General features: G+C 41.3%; 1 protein-coding gene across 1 annotated transcript in view; it reads left to right on the top strand.

Moving 5' to 3' along the window:
- LOC308374268 (NACHT, LRR and PYD domains-containing protein 12-like) overlaps positions 1-15,327 on the top strand; it is a 35,481-nt gene extending 20,154 nt beyond the window's left edge. The window contains exons 5-13 of the mRNA XM_080850006.1: positions 2,674-2,844; positions 2,995-3,147; positions 3,268-3,438; positions 3,867-4,034; positions 4,207-4,377; positions 5,026-5,196; positions 6,984-7,157; positions 9,373-9,419; positions 14,293-15,327. Coding sequence (XP_080706132.1) covers positions 2,674-2,844; positions 2,995-3,147; positions 3,268-3,438; positions 3,867-4,034; positions 4,207-4,377; positions 5,026-5,196; positions 6,984-7,157; positions 9,373-9,419; positions 14,293-14,813 — 1,747 coding nt within the window. The 3' untranslated portion in view covers positions 14,814-15,327. The remainder of the gene's footprint in view (positions 1-2,673; positions 2,845-2,994; positions 3,148-3,267; positions 3,439-3,866; positions 4,035-4,206; positions 4,378-5,025; positions 5,197-6,983; positions 7,158-9,372; positions 9,420-14,292) is intronic.
- The last annotated feature ends 626 nt before the right edge of the window (positions 15,328-15,953 follow it).

A 15,953-nucleotide genomic window follows, 5' to 3' on the forward strand; every position in this document is an offset into this window, starting at 1 on the left:
ATTAAATGGTTTCTAAAGACCTATATTGAGTGTCAACTGAGGTATTTCTACATTTATTAATATTTATGAATACACTCATGAATTAGACAATAGCTAATGAACGATAAAGGTTATTCATAATGCCCCATAAATAGTTAGTAGACCATTATCACATACTTTGTACATTATCTTACAAATAATTTGTAAATATTGTATAACTGGTTGATATGTCATTTCTAAATGATTTATTAAATGTGAACAGACCATTATCATATACCTTATAAACAATCTTATAAATCATTAGAAAATCATTTGAAACATGTTCATAAATACATTTCTACTAATTTATAAATAGCGAACTAATGTTTCTAAATGTTGCAATAATGATTTGTAAATGATGAACAGACTATGAAAAGACATAAACATAAACTGTTTATTAACCTGTTACTGCAGTGGGATATTTCGCCTTAATTTGGAACGATTTGTACTTACACATAATAACACTCAATATCTGAAGTTGTACACATGATACAAAGATCATTCATATCTTAAATTGAAGAAGACAAATGGGCCAAGACATGCATTCACCTCCTGACTTTTATTTTCATCATTAAGTATCAATTTCAAAGCATCTTATACAGAACAAAATGTCAAAAATGTAAAAAAACGCCTTTCATTTTTATGTTTGACAGTGTGTGGATGGTTTCAAGGGAAGTAAATTCTGTCATGTTCTATATTTCCTGATTCAACATGTTCCTGAGAAACAAAGTACAAATTTTGGAGCAGATATCTAAAAATGTCCAGGTGTTGCACAGCAATATCTAAATGGTGCATTCAGGCGTCTCCAATGTCCAAAACCTCTCCAAGCTCTCCAAATGCATAAAAAAAAATTCTCATTGTATATCATTGTTTTTTTTCGTTGTACAGACATATATAACTCCATTTTATACTAATATTATAATTTCTTTTGAAATTGGATTGTGTCACTGTTGGAGGCTGTGCAGCTGGTAGTAGTGGTGGTGGCGACGGGGGTGGTGGTGGGGGTGAGGGTGATGCTGGAGCTGGAGCTGGAGCTGGGGCTGGGTCACTGCAAGATAAAAACGTTGGACAATATAAATATTTTGACTGGGTCATGCCTTACAATTGAATTTTGCTTCATGTTATTTACTAAGCTAATGCACAAATATGTAAAATGTAAACATATGTAAAAAACACCATAGTCAAGCTGAAGTGTGATAATAACATAGGCATTATGCATTTAGCATGCATTTAGCAGATGTAAATAAAACATTTCTATGCGTTTTGAGGCAAGAAGCAGGTTGTGCTATGTTAGTATGTTGTAGCCTACATTGCAGCTACGTAAATACAGCAGCAGCATGCTAACCAATATCCATTACTAGCAAACTACATCCCACAATGATACAAAAAATAAAGCACTAAAGAGAATAAGGCATATGCATAGCTTACTGGTATGCACTGAAAAGTAGTTGGTTTAAATTACTTACGCATCGAGGATGGCATCAATTCCATTCACTCTTCCACTGAGTCCATGCTAGCATGCTAGTCCATGCTGAGTCCATGCTAGCATGCTAGTCCATGCTGAGTCCACTGGCTTCCCCTAAAATCATCAAAAATCATCCCATGTATTTCACTCATCTGCAATCCTCGTCTTGCCATGATGGATGAGTACAAGGGAGACAAATTGCAGCCAAAAATATGCACAAACAAGCCCTCAGGATCGTGTGGACCAAACCACTTGCTGTGCGCATTTGAAGGTAAACAAAATGGCCCATTTACGCACCGGGAGCGCAGCTGAGACTCTTGAGTTACGCTTTCAAAAATCTAAACTCCAGGACTGAGCAATCAGGGCAAATGACCTACCTACTTTTTTGGTAGAATCTCTATTATTCGGTAAAACAGGTGTCAATCACTACTGAGAAGTCTTACAAGAAGTGTAAAGTGATATGATAGGACATGCCTGAGCAGCTTCATGCTTGAGAGCTGATGCCATTGGTGGTAATGCCTGTCACTCATGACAAACATGTGTTTAACAGCCAATAAAATCCAAAGATTCTGACGTGTAGTGATGTCAGGAAGAGAGCGAGGAGATCGTCATCAGAAACATACAAGAAAGTGAACGTTTTTTCTCAATGTCGTGAGCAAGTGAATAAACAACTTTATGGACATAACCATGCAGTTCAAGTCTGTTTTTTTAGATGTTTTGAAGGTAAATGAATGTTCTATAACGTTATTTAAGGTACGGATAATGCAGAAACACATTTAAATGGCTTAGTTATGGGAGGAGGCTGCTCCATATGTAAAAAATGAGGATGTGTCTTGGTGTGTTTAAAATTGTATTTATTTGTAACGGATGCATGTAGACAACTGAAAATCGGTTTACACATAGTTGGATTACCACAAAAAAATATTAAATGGGAGTTTGAATCATATTTTCAGAAATAGAATTTTGAGGATTTGTTTTGGCGATTTATTCAGTACGGGCCCGCCCGCGGGTCCATTAGGGGGCGTTAAAGCAGTAACAAGTTAACAAAGGTTATTATAAAGCGTTATCAAACATAATTTTCATTGCCAGTTCTTAAGTGTAGCTCAGATGTAGTGTTTCTTTTCAATGTATACTTTTGAAAATCACATAGCAATCTCCTCCACAAACTGACGTATAATTTATAATTGTAGACTTGCTGGCTGCAATCTAACAGAAAAGTCCTGTGAGATTGTTGCCTCAGCTCTGCAGTCTGCAAACTCACCCTTAAGACAGCTGGACCTGAGTCAGAATGACCTGCAGCAGTCAGGAGATAAGCTGCTCTCTGCTCTTCAGAGTCCAAACTGCAAATTGGAGACACTAAGGTATGTAATATTGAAGACTGTTTTAATAGACACATACTGTTAACTTTAGACTGTATTAAGCAGATTAAAGTAAAACCAATGTTTGATTCTAGGCAGAATTTGCTCTCTGATTTTATAATTTGTCTGTTACTCAATTGTTTGTTTTTGCAGACTTGCTGGCTGTAAACTGCTAGGAAGGTTTTTGGCCTTGACTCTTCAAGGGGCAAACCCCCACATGAGAAAGATCGACATCAGTGACTGCGAGCTTCAGAACAGCGTAGAAGAACAGCTTCATCAACCACTGAATCAAGACTGTAAAGTCAGGTCTGTATAGTAACAGAAATGCTGTTGGACAGAGAACCCATGTCTTCACTCGTATCCTTATTTGGAAATTGAAGAGATGTAGAGGACCTGTTTCTTACAGTCTCTTCCTCCCCCCTGTAGACTCATCTGTTGTAGACTCAAGGAAAGCTCATGTGCGGTTGTGGCGTCAGTCTTGCAGTTTTGTGTTCCTCAACTGAGTGACTTGGACATGAGTGGCTGTGATCTGCAAACATCAGAAGAGAAGCTGCTCTCTTGTCTTGGAAACCCCAAATGCCAACTGGAGACACTTAAGTCAGTAAAACTGTTCACAGAGGCCTTATCTACATCATTACATTTTTTTAGGTGTTGTGCCTAATATGTTGCTGCTTTGTGTGTGTGTATGTATGTGTGTGTGTGTGTGTATAAATATATTTATAAACTGTAAATATCAAGCATTGAATCCACACTTTGTGCTGAAGACACAAAAATACATTTTGAAGGAGTCTGTACAAGTTTGCAAAGCTCTATTTCATCTCCTCTGTGGTTGTAAACTAACAGAGTAGTCTGTGGTATTTTCTATTTTGCCTCTTGTTCCTCACACTGGCATCAATGCATACTATTTCCTATCCTCCATCTCACTGTGGGTTATAGAATGATGTGTTAGGAACCCATCAGGTTGCTTATTAGTGAGAGTTATGTTCTTTACTGGTGCATTTTATTATACCATGTATGCTTTCCAGACTTGTTGGCTGTGGAACCAGTAAGGCTGGAGATATTTTAGCTTTTGCTCTTCAGTCAGCAAACTGTCACCTGAGAGAGCTGGACCTGAGTAAGACTACTCTGGGTGACTGTGGAGGAATGCTGCGCTCTGAAGCACTGAATCCACACTCTAAGATTGAAACACTCAGGTTGGTATTTGGAGATTGAATACTGTTTCATAGAGGCTTCAAATTACCAACATATATTTTCTCTTATGTTACACAGTATCTTTACTAGTGTCTTGTATTTGAATCAACCCTTATTAAACAGAACCTTTTGTAACATGATGCCAACACTATTTTCCTCTCCACCCTCTGACAGACTTGTTGCGTGTAGGCTAACAGAGGAATCCTGTAAGGCGTTAGCCTCTGCTGTCAAGTCATTGGTCTCCCTGACAGTACTGGACCTGAGTTATAATGACCAAAAGGATTCTGGAGTTCAACTTCTCTCTGCAGGACTAAGTAACCCTCACTGTAAACTAAAGAAATTAAGGTTGGTGTTTGACTTTCGTTCTATGATGAGGTTTCACTCCTGATTGGACCTTTTGATGCATGTTCTAGATTAGTTTGCTATCCAACTTTTTATGTTCATTTTGCTCCTTATTTGATTGTTAAAATGCCAATATCTGTGTAAATCTAAACTTCTAAAACTGATTGTTCAAATCCTTGATTGTGATTGGCTAAAAGCCGTTGTAAAATCCAGCATTACCTTACAATTTGACCTGATAACATTCCATATTACTGCACAGCGAATGGCAAGGCATTCATATAGCGCATATCATACCCAGTGTTCCATCTGGCTGTTGCGTTGCTTCAAGGGTTGCATGGCAACGATTTATTTAGGAACTATAATTTTTAGTGGTGGAAGAATGACGGTTCATCATTGTTTCTTAAATTGAATTGTCTTTATTTATGAAACCATATCAAATATTTGTAGTAACAGTTTTACAAAAGCAATAAGCCCCGCGAGTCTGTGGTTTGCGCTGGTTTTAGAACAGGTCAGGGGGTTTAATGGCACTGCGCTTCGCGTCGTGCCTAACAACTCCCCTTACCTGTTCTAAAATCAGCGCAAACTACGGCCTCTGGGGCTTATTGCTTAATTTTGAACACTCTCTTTCTTTTTCTGTCCACCCTCTTGCAGACTGGCTGCTTGTAAGGTAACTGAGGAATCATGTAAGGCTGTAGCCTCTGCTCTGCATTCATTAGTCTCCCTGAGAGAACTGGACCTCACAAACAATGACCTGAAAGATTCTGGAGTTCAACTTCTCTCTGCAGGACTAAGTAGCCCTCACTGTAAACTACAGACATTAAGGTTGGTGTTTGACTTTCATTCCAGTATCTAGATTGGAGCTTTTGATGCATATGCTAGATATTTCTTCAGGGTATAATTATTCGGTTAAATTGTCTTTATTGATCGTCGGGAAAATTAACGTTCATTTTCGATTAATCATTAATATTTTTGTATTTAAATTCATTATTTTTAACTGCTTACATTTTGGTCTATACGAAACTATTTGCATTTTGAAGAAAGTGACAGAACACTCGTGACACCGATGTCTCCTGGTAGACTAAGGGCCTGGTTTACTAACAGGTTTGCACCCATTTCAGGCGTAAAATAGCGGTCGTAAACATAAAACGGTATTTACTAAGGGGGTGCAGCGCATATTAACGCTTTGTGGGTGTGGACGGGGAGGACACGAAACGTGGGTGGAAACATGGGCGTCTAGCGCAAAATATATGGGAGGAGAGAAGAATAGTGCGCCTAATGATGTATTGCGTGGTATTTACTAAAATTGCCTGACCAGCGCACGTCTCTAATTTGCGGGATAATTCTCCGCCTCATAAAAGCACATCTTAACCAGGCAGCGCATTTCCATTGAGTCTGAAAACGTTGATAGAGCAGCAGTTATAAGAGCAAGGCGAAGATATAGACAGAGACAGCGCACAGAAATATTTTTTTCAACTCGTATAACACTGTTTCAGTTAAGCGATCCACAAATCATTAGACAGTACAGGTTAACCAGCCATGCAATACTTCAATTACTGAACCAGATCAGAGACGACATAGAACCCTCCAACCGGAGATCACATTCATGTTAAACTCCGGACAACATTGCAAATATTGGCATCGGATCATTTCAAACAGTTATAGCATCAGCAGTTGGTATATCTCAGCCTTCACTCAGCCAAATATTCACCCAGGTACTTGACGCATTGCTACGGCGCACTGGTCAATACATTTCCCCACGGCCATAGCTGAAATTAGAGACAAACAGGACTTTTTTTGAAATTGCAAACTTTCCGAACGTAATTGGAACCATTGATTGCACCCACGTCCATATATATTGTAGTGAACCCATGTCCCTTGTAGAAATTATTAATCTCGCCATGTACACATCTATATTGTTATAGTAGACAGTTTATGCATTAATGCCACCAATAGCATATTCTTTATAATCGTGTTCTTTTAAGCATCTCGCTGTAGGTGATGGAGGGCTGAACAACAATATAGCAGTGCACACATTGAATCAGGTTCAGTGATTGAGCGAACGTGAACCAATATATCTATCTCCACTTCGCTGAACCTTCAGTTTCCCCATGGAGGCCAAGATATGTAAAAAATGTCATACCACAAGAATGGAGACCTCAGTCAGGCAATAGTAGGATGATTGATGAAATCTTTACATAAAGATTCACCAGCTTCTCTAACTACACAGGGAACAAACATGACTTGACGGAATTTTATTAGTTGAAAGGGGAGGAGTGACAGAGTTTGGATCACGTAGGTCATCCTGGGTCCAGATTCAGGAGTTAGAACAACTCTATGACCTTTGAGACATGACCAAAACACCCCAATCCTTATCACTGATACAAGGCATACAAATCAAAATGGCACATTCAGGAACACACAGATATCTCTTTACCCTACTTCTAATTCTAAGAAACATCCGAGTAGAATAATAAGACACTTTCAGTAGAAGACCATAAAATAGGTACATTTTGAGTTTGTGGGATTTTGATAGACAAAATGGCTGGATTTGCAAATGCCTTGTTGTTTAGTGCATTTCCCTTTTTTTCTAATAGTTTATCTTGTTTCAGATTGTCTTGTTGTCTCATCACACACAAGGGCTTTTCTTTCTTGGCCTGTGCCCTCAAATCAAACCCCTCCTACCTGAAACAGTTGGATCTTAGCTACAATCACCCAGGAGCATCAGGTGTCAGAGAGCTCACAGACATTCTAAATGATCCAAGCTGTAAACTAGAGACTTTCAGGTGAGTGCTGGGTGTTTATCTGGGTGTACATAACATTTGAAGCCGTTGCTTGGTGTAAATAACATTTTGATCTTAGGTGACATATTCTGGATAAACTGGCCATGTCTCTACATGTCTGTGTGTGTCAAACCCCTGTCATTAACAGTATCTGGTCCAAAACAGGCATGTCTGAATCGGCACCCTTTGGCCTTGTCTAGTTCCTGAGTCTCACAAACTGGAAGAGTGTGTTTGCAAAGGGTTGAATCCCATTGAAATATCAGCAGGCAGAGGTGTTGTCAATTAGGGCACATCAGTGCAATAAGGCTCCTGAGCTGTTGAGGAGCCTTATTGCACGGGGATAGAAACTCTTTGCCATCCTGGAGGTGCGTGCCTTTTTTGATCGGAACCTTTTCCCTGCCGGGAGTAACAGGAACAGATGATGGGCAGGATGGAAAGGGTCTGTGAGGATGCGTTTAGAGCGCTGCAGGCAACGGGAGGAGGAGATGGAAAAGATGTCGGGCAGCTCTGCTCCAATGATCCTTCCCGCTATTTTAATCAGCCTCTGGATGGCTGCCTGCTCCGCCTTTGTGCAGCTGTAAAACCATACATTGAGGCAGTATGGAAGCACACTCTCTATAGCACAGCGGTAGAAGTTATGCAGCAGCCTCTGAGGAAGGTGTTCTTTCCTCAACTTCCGGAGGTAAAAGGGGCGTTGCTGGGCCTTCCCCAAAACGGAAGCTGTGTTTTTGACCCAGGACAACTCCTCCGTCAGTGTCAGACCCAGAAACTTTAGAGAGGTGACTCGCTCAACCTCTTCCCCGTTGATGTAGAGTGGGAGATGGTGATTAATGGTGATTATGCTGGGCAGACTTCCGGAAGTCAATGATCATCTCTTTCGTTTTCTTTATGTTGAGACTGAGGTTGTGCTCAGAACACCAGACTGCCAGGTTTCCCACTTCTTGCCTGTTGGCAGACTCATCATTGTTGGAGATGAGGCCAAGCACTGTTGTATCATCTGCAAATTTGAAGATGTAGTCGGATGGGCAGGAGGGAGTACAGTCATGGGTGTAGAGAGTGTATAATAGTGGGCTGAGCACGCAACCTTGTGGGGCGCCAGTACTGATGGTCAGATTTGAAGAGTGATGCTTCCCCAGTTGTACGCTCTGTGTGCGATTGGTCAGGAAGTCCAATACCCAGTTACACAATGTAGCATTGAGGTTTAAGTCCTGAAGTTTGGAGATGAGTTTGCCTGGAAGGATCATATTGAATGCAGAACTGTAATCTATAAAGAGAATACGGATGTAAGTGTTCTTTAACTCCCAATAATGCACCTGTAGAAGTTTATATACCTTTTCAGATGTGAAGTAACTGGTGATGTTTGTGCTGATGTCCTCTTCCTTCTCCTCAGATCCACAATCACCTTTTTAGTTTTGCTGACATTGAGGGAAAGGTTGTTCTTATGGCACCATGTCACTCAGCTTGACACCTCACTCTTGTACCCTGTCCCATCACCGCCAGTGATCAAGCCTATGACAGTGGTGTCAACAGCAAACCTGATGATGGAGTTGCTCTCATAGGAGGCAGTGCAGTCATGTGTCACTCAGCTTGATACCTCACTCCTGTACGCCGTCTCATCAGCTAACCTAATGAAGGAGATCCTCTTATGGGAGGCAATACAGTCATGTGTAAAGAGTGTGTAGAGCAGGGGGCTCAGCACACAACCTTGAGGGCAGCCAGTGTTCATTATTAATGTCTTTGAGGAGAGAGGCCCAGTGCTGGTCTGCTAGTGAGGAAGTCCATCTGCAGAGGGAGGGGATAAAGCTCAGCATGAGTAGTTTGTCTGTTAGTGTGAAGGGGATGATGGTGCTGAATACTGAGCTGTAGATAATTAACCGCATTCTAACATGGCTGTCTTTGTTTGCTCTGGATATCCTTGGGTTATCTGATTTGTTGATGGGAAAACTGAAGGGGGTCCAGTTTGTCATTGTAACGCTATATGACAGCTGTCCTGAAAAGGTGTTCCAGGTGTAAACAGACTATGAAATATATTATCGTTTCTTTAGATTAGATTAGATTCAACGTTATTGTCATTGCACAGAGTACAAGTACTAAGACAACGAAATGCAGTTTAGCATCCAACCAGAAGGGGGTAGACAATGCAAAATGTACAGTTGAACATTTTTGTATTGCATGCAGTTTTTCCCCTGCTGTAATTTATTTCCCCTTCTTTCTTGAGGTATGACCATGGAGGAGAGTGCAGGATTAAACCAGGACTGAGGAAATGTGAGTGATTTTATTATTTTTTCCCTCACACACACACACACACACACACACACACACACACACACACACAGAGAATCATGAATGTCATCTGAAAACACAAATAAAATCACACATACAGTACACTCACTCACTTACTTACCCACTCACACACACAATCATGAATTATTAGTATTGCACATAAACAAGGACACACACACACACACACACACACACACACACACACAGATGTACACTCACACACACACACACACACACACACACACACAAGAGGTAAGGGATTGCACATATACAGAGGGTAAAATAAGTATTGAACACGTCACCATTTTTCTCAGTAAATATATTTCCAAAGGTGCTTTTGACATGCAAACACGCTCACTGACAGTCAGCTGCTCCTTTGCTTTTGACTTCCTACCGCTGTAACCATCACACAACTCATGCACAAGTTTCATTTCAATGAAAACTGCTTTCTATTTTTCGGCAGATGCCTCTGAAGTCTTAACCACATTCCCCAAAACAAACATTTTCATCACCTCTTTACTGTTCTTTCTACATTATAGTAGCTCCTTAGCTGATCCATGTGGTCTGCAACCCCCATATTGGCATTATAATTAAGCACAAGGTCCGCAACAGTGATAACTAGGGATGGGTAGCGTTTGGGTTTTTCTGATACTTTTAAAACGATACCGGTGCCTAAACGGTGCCTGAGCCGATACTTTTTTTTTTTAATGCACAAAATGACGGGACATCCTGGAATACATGCATATGAACATGTAAATGCAGACACAGCAGCAATCAAGCACAAATCTTGTGCACACACAGGGACATAACAGCATCGGTGGGTTCTTTACTATGCCTCAGGTGTGTCTGCAGACTCTTTGGTAGTGAGTGAGCTCCAGAGTTGGGAGTGGAGCTCCTTCTCTGCTGTCTTGATGACTCTTTGGTGGTCCTGAACAGTGCTGTTGTCACACTGTCAGCCTGTTTGTTAGTTTGTTAGCTTCAAACTTTTTAACTTCAAAATATGAATTTTATATTAACTGTAAACAATAGTTTATAGTATACTTAATAATATAAATATAAATAAATACAAAAAACACACTCTATACACTCTCCAGCTTCAAAAATATGAGCATATTTGCCTTTGGACTCAAAAATGTATTATTTTGTTTGCATTTATTTCATGAAATTTCACCATTTTCTGATTTGTTCATACCTATATTTTCTATCTTGTTTATAGTTGATCTTGTCACTTGAACACACGGAGTACGAGAAAATGTTTACCTACCCTTTAAGAAACTAGGATACTAGGATACATTTTGCTGTCATCTCCTTCTATTTTTCAGTTTGCGGTTGCTGACCTGCGGTTGACTCTTGCCTTCTCTCCCCTCTTTACACACAATTATTTTGTTACATTTGCTGCATGTCGCGATGTATGAATCTTTTTGTGCGAAATACAGCCACACTTTTGACCGTTTACCTTTCGGTATTTTCTCTGTTAAAAGGTTGATGGCTAGTTCTGTTTGTGCTTGCTCTGTGAAATGTTGCCTGCTCTTCACTGTCATAGCTAAGAATGTTGCTATGAAAACACCAATGAGCGACATGCACCAGGATGCACTTGAAGAAGCATAGAGGTTGGTGTTTTCCACCAAATAACCAAAAAAGGCATGCCCTACCAGGTCTGATGCCCTGCCTCACTATGGCTGAAGGGTAGGATCAGTTACATCTCTAACCCAAGGGAATGACTGGTTGGCTCTCTGCTTTGTTAACCATCTGCCCTGCCCTGCCCTCCCCTCATTCTTCCTCTGCCGCTTCCTCCTCTCCTCTGTCTTACAGAGTTTTCCCTGCACTTAGCAGACCTGTCGCTGTTCCTCTCCTCCTCCATTTCCTCACTCCTCTCTGCTGCCACAGCACCCTCACTCGCTTCACTACTTTCAGTTGAGCTGGAACACCCAACGTCCTGACAAAAAAAACAACCTATGCCATTATTGTAAGCCGTCACAGTAGAAGCCATCACAGTAAAAAAAGTATTTTTTTTTATATTACTATTTCTAATGCGTTTTAGAATTTTGACATTTCTTAAGTCATCACTATCATTTAAATGTGGTGGGTCGTCATCGTTGGTGCACATAAATACGGTCTCATCCAGTGGGAATAGGATTGCTAGCCATAAGTGCAAGACACACTGTAACTCCTCAGATGATCTGTCATTAGTGAAGTGTAGCAAAGAAATACTTCAGAAAAGTCAATAACAGCATACCCAGTTTTCAGTTTCAAAATAAAAGTATGTTGTTCATGTATCCACTAGCAGGTTATTATTATATGAATGAATGTTATAGTATAAGAAATGTGTCATAAAAATCGCAGCCAGCCGCAGCCGCTATAGTAGAATTCTAACAGGCCCGTCACAGTCGTTGTGGGATTTAGAGGGTTAAGCTGGGTAGCACATTTTGGTTCCCCCTAGTTCTGGCGGCACTTCTTACACCGTCGGACCGACAAGCCAGACAAGGACACAAACCCCCAACCAGCCAGTAATCTATGAATCCATTTCACAAGTTTCTCGGTTTACTCAAATGAATGGGGGGAACCAAGATTGGTGTCCTAGCCTCCTTTGCGTATGTATATCCATCCGTGTGTGTACACTGATATACAAGTGCAATAAGCACACATAAGCACACATACATGGAGGTAAACACACACACACACAGAAGAAAGAGATTACACGTATACTCCCTCTTGCCTTCTCGATACACACACACTACTCATTTTCCTCTCAAAAATACACACATCTCATTCTCCTCCCTGAATGTTGAACTCAGAAACACACACACACACTGTTACGGCCCATCTTAGGCTCTAAACTAGAATTAAGGACCAGGCGAGAATTATAGAAAACCAGGGGTATTTTATTTAATTTCCCGCACACAATTGGTCAAAGACCCGAAGGCCAAAAAGTAACGCTCCCACGCAGGAGAGAGGATTTGGGAAAAAGGGGTAACGGAGGCGGTGGCGAAGCCGGAGGCCAGTCACGCAGTCCTTCCGAGAGTGTAGAGAGAATTTGGGAAAAAGGTAACGGAGGCGGAGGCGAAGCCGGAAGCCAGTCACGCAGTCCTTCCGAGAGTGTTGAGAGAGAGAGCTCAGGTTAGAAAGGTGCTCTTAAATGGGGAATCATATCCAAAAACACAAAAACAGTTAGGCTATTCCTAACTTTAACGTGGGACTCAAATTAGGCGTTTACCCGGAACACTTTTCCGGCCCGTCAGGTAAAGGACGATTTAATTCAATTGAGTAAACCTAAATGGCCATGATCAAAGCCTAAAGATCAGAAGAGAGAAAAAAAAAACTAACATCTAATTTAGGAATGATACCTTCCTCAACTAGACAAGTAATAAAGGCACTCAATGTGGTATGCTTTTACAGACGCCATAACGTACACTGAATTGACCCTTTACAAATTATGATTTAACACTAGGTTAGACCAATGCTCTCTGGAGGTGTGCCCGCAAACGACACACGGGAAATCTAAACGATTTCGGAAGCAGCACGTAGCTACTGAATTAAGCAAAGCTTAAGGAAGTGGCGTTAAAACCACTGGTGATGTGTACCGCAAGTCAAGCTATGGTGAAACTTGACAAAGCGGCGCACAAGCACAACACTGCAGAGCGATGTAACAAAGTCGTCACACAAAAATGCAACGCTCAAAGACCCTTTTTAAAGCGCTACCAAGGGCAACGCGGAAAAGTTTTATAACACGCAAAAAGTCAGTCAAGTCACAGCAACAAATAACAGAACATGCAGTGTAACCAGAACAGTGAATTTAACCGTATCAGCAGAGTTCCCTCCTCCCTAAACTGGAAACTCTATACCTGAACCTAGTCTTCTGGCCGTACTGAGCTTGAGGCCTCGAAAGCCCCCTCCTCAGATATTGCCCGAAAAAAAAGGTGGAAAAAAGGTTGGCCTCCCTGCAGAACTCCACTCAAACGGGATGCACTTACCTCGTTCTGCACACTCGCAAAAATCTATATAAGCTACGACGAGACAAGACTAGAAAAGGCCGAATTCAAATCTTATGACAACTAAGTCAAAAGACACGGATCGAGCCCCCAATCAATTCCTGTTACGGCCCATCTTAGGCTCTAAACAAGAATTGAGGACCAGGCGGGAATTATAGAAAACCAGGGGTATTTTATTTCATTTCCCGCACACAATTGGTTAAAGACCCGAAGGCCAAAAAGTAACGCTCCCACGCAGGAGGGAGGATTTGGGAAAAAGGGGTAACAGAGGCGGTGGCGAAGTCGGAGGCCAGTAACGCAGTCCTTCCGAGAGTGTAGAGAGAATTTGGGAAAAAGGTAACGGAGGCGGTGGCGAAGCCGGAAGCCAGTCACGCAGTCCTTCCGAGAGTGTTGAGAGAGAGAGAGAAAGAGCTCAGGTAAGAACTGTGCTCTTAAATGGGGAACGCCAGGTGCGCCTAATGGACACGGCAATCAGCCTGTGAAAAGACGGACAAAGGGTGAAAGCAAAAGGTACAAACATAACTGCCCCAGCAGGGGGTGCTAGAAATAAACTACAAGAATATGAGCGTCCGTAACACACACACTCACGCACACACACACACACACACACACACACACAAACACACACACAGACAGAGACACACACGCACACAAACACGCAAGTTGGTTGGATATGTGTGTGATGGTGTGTATGTGTGTTTGAGCATGCGTTTGGTTGTGTGTAAACAGGAAATGTTATGTATTTGAATATCTGTATGATTGTGTGTGTGTGTGTGTGTGTGTGTGTTTGTGTGTGTCCACGTGCAGTGAACAGTCCCTTTCCTACCCCATATTCTGATGAGGATGTTCTCTCTTCTTGTCTGCAGATGCCTGTGAGCTCACACTGGACCCAAACACAGCAGACATACATCTCTCTCTCTCTGAGAGGAACAGTAAGGTAACAAATGTGAGTGAGGATCAGCCATATCCTGACCACCCAGAGAGATTTGATCGGTCTCAGGTGCTGTGTAGAGAGGGTCTGTCTGGACGCTGCTACTGGGAGGCTGAGTGGAGTGGTGATGGGGCTGTGATGGCATTGGCATATAAACGCATCCAGAGGAAAGGGTGGCATGATTTTGGATATTGTGACAAATCCTGGAGTCTGGATTGCTCTGGTAACAGTTACTCTGCCTGGCACAATAATAAGAGTACTGACATACCTGCCCCCTCCTCCCGCTCCAGCAAAGTAGGAGTGTACCTGGACTGGCCAGCAGGCATTCTGTCCTTCTACAGCGTCTCCTCTGACACACTCATCCACCTGCACACGTTCCACTCCACATTCACTGAGCCCCTCTATCCTGGGTTTAGGGTTTTAGAGAACTCAGTGTCCCTGTGCCAGATCACATGACCTCCTTATCCTGGAGGAAACCAGAGTCTACAGGAGACACTCCTGTTCAAACACCACTGAGCTTTGATGGAAAATATTGATAATTAATGTATAATTATTCAGCCTATTACATGTTGATACACATGTTAGTAAGGAGGGTTGAACGAACCGAAGAAAGATGGACCCGCCAGCCACGACATTGACCCTATGCATTTTATGCTTGAGTTATGTTTGATGATCATATAACAAATGTATGCTTTTTGAAATTGCTTGAGTTATGTTTGATGATCATTTAAAAAATGTATGCTTTCTGAAATTGTTTAAGTTATGGCTGATGACCATACAACAAATGTATGCTCTCTGAAATTGCTTGAATCATGTCTTACTATCATATGACAAATGTTTGAAATTGCTTGAGTCGTGTTTGACAAACCTATATCCATATATGCTTGCAATTAACAGTTTGAAGAGTTATATGTGCTTATAGTTTAGTAGCCAGCCCATAGAGCCCCATTGTGAACCCGGAAATGTTGAGTACACCAAAGTTTTATTGCAGAAATGTGAAGTACGGGTCCCCAGTATACAGAAACTGCTGGATGCTAACTTTCATATGTTGAGCAATTTGCATAATTTGCATAATTAGCTGAATCGTCCAGACTAACAACATATTTTGCACTGTGTGACCAATTCCTACAATATTGGAGTCTTTTTAGAAGTTGAGAGGATGCTGAATTCAATGCTGAATTCAATTCTGGCATTTTCAGACATCAAAATGCTAATTGTATAACAATTTTGGATACATTCAGACAGGTTTTTAAATTCATATTGGATGAAATTTAAAGTTATTTTCATGGTGAACATAATCAACTCACATTTCAGAATCACAAGAGCTCCTACTCTTTGGTGTGAATGTTGATAACCTAAATTTGTTTACATTTTTGAGGTACGGTCATGTTTTTATGCAAATAATTGCACATACTGTAGATGCTGGCGAGCAGAGAGGGAGGGTGACTGGTTGCTGCAACAACACTCCCTTGAAGAGATGCTACCCTATTTTTTTGCTGTTGGTCATCACCACTATGCTAGATGGATAACTTGGCATATACATGAAATGCAACACCTTCCTTCCATTGCAAAAGATGACCTTCTTTTCGGAAGTCA

Source organism: Sprattus sprattus (genome assembly GCF_963457725.1).
Source record: "Sprattus sprattus genome assembly, chromosome: 1".
In the NCBI taxonomy this organism is placed as follows: domain Eukaryota; kingdom Metazoa; phylum Chordata; class Actinopteri; order Clupeiformes; family Clupeidae; genus Sprattus; species Sprattus sprattus.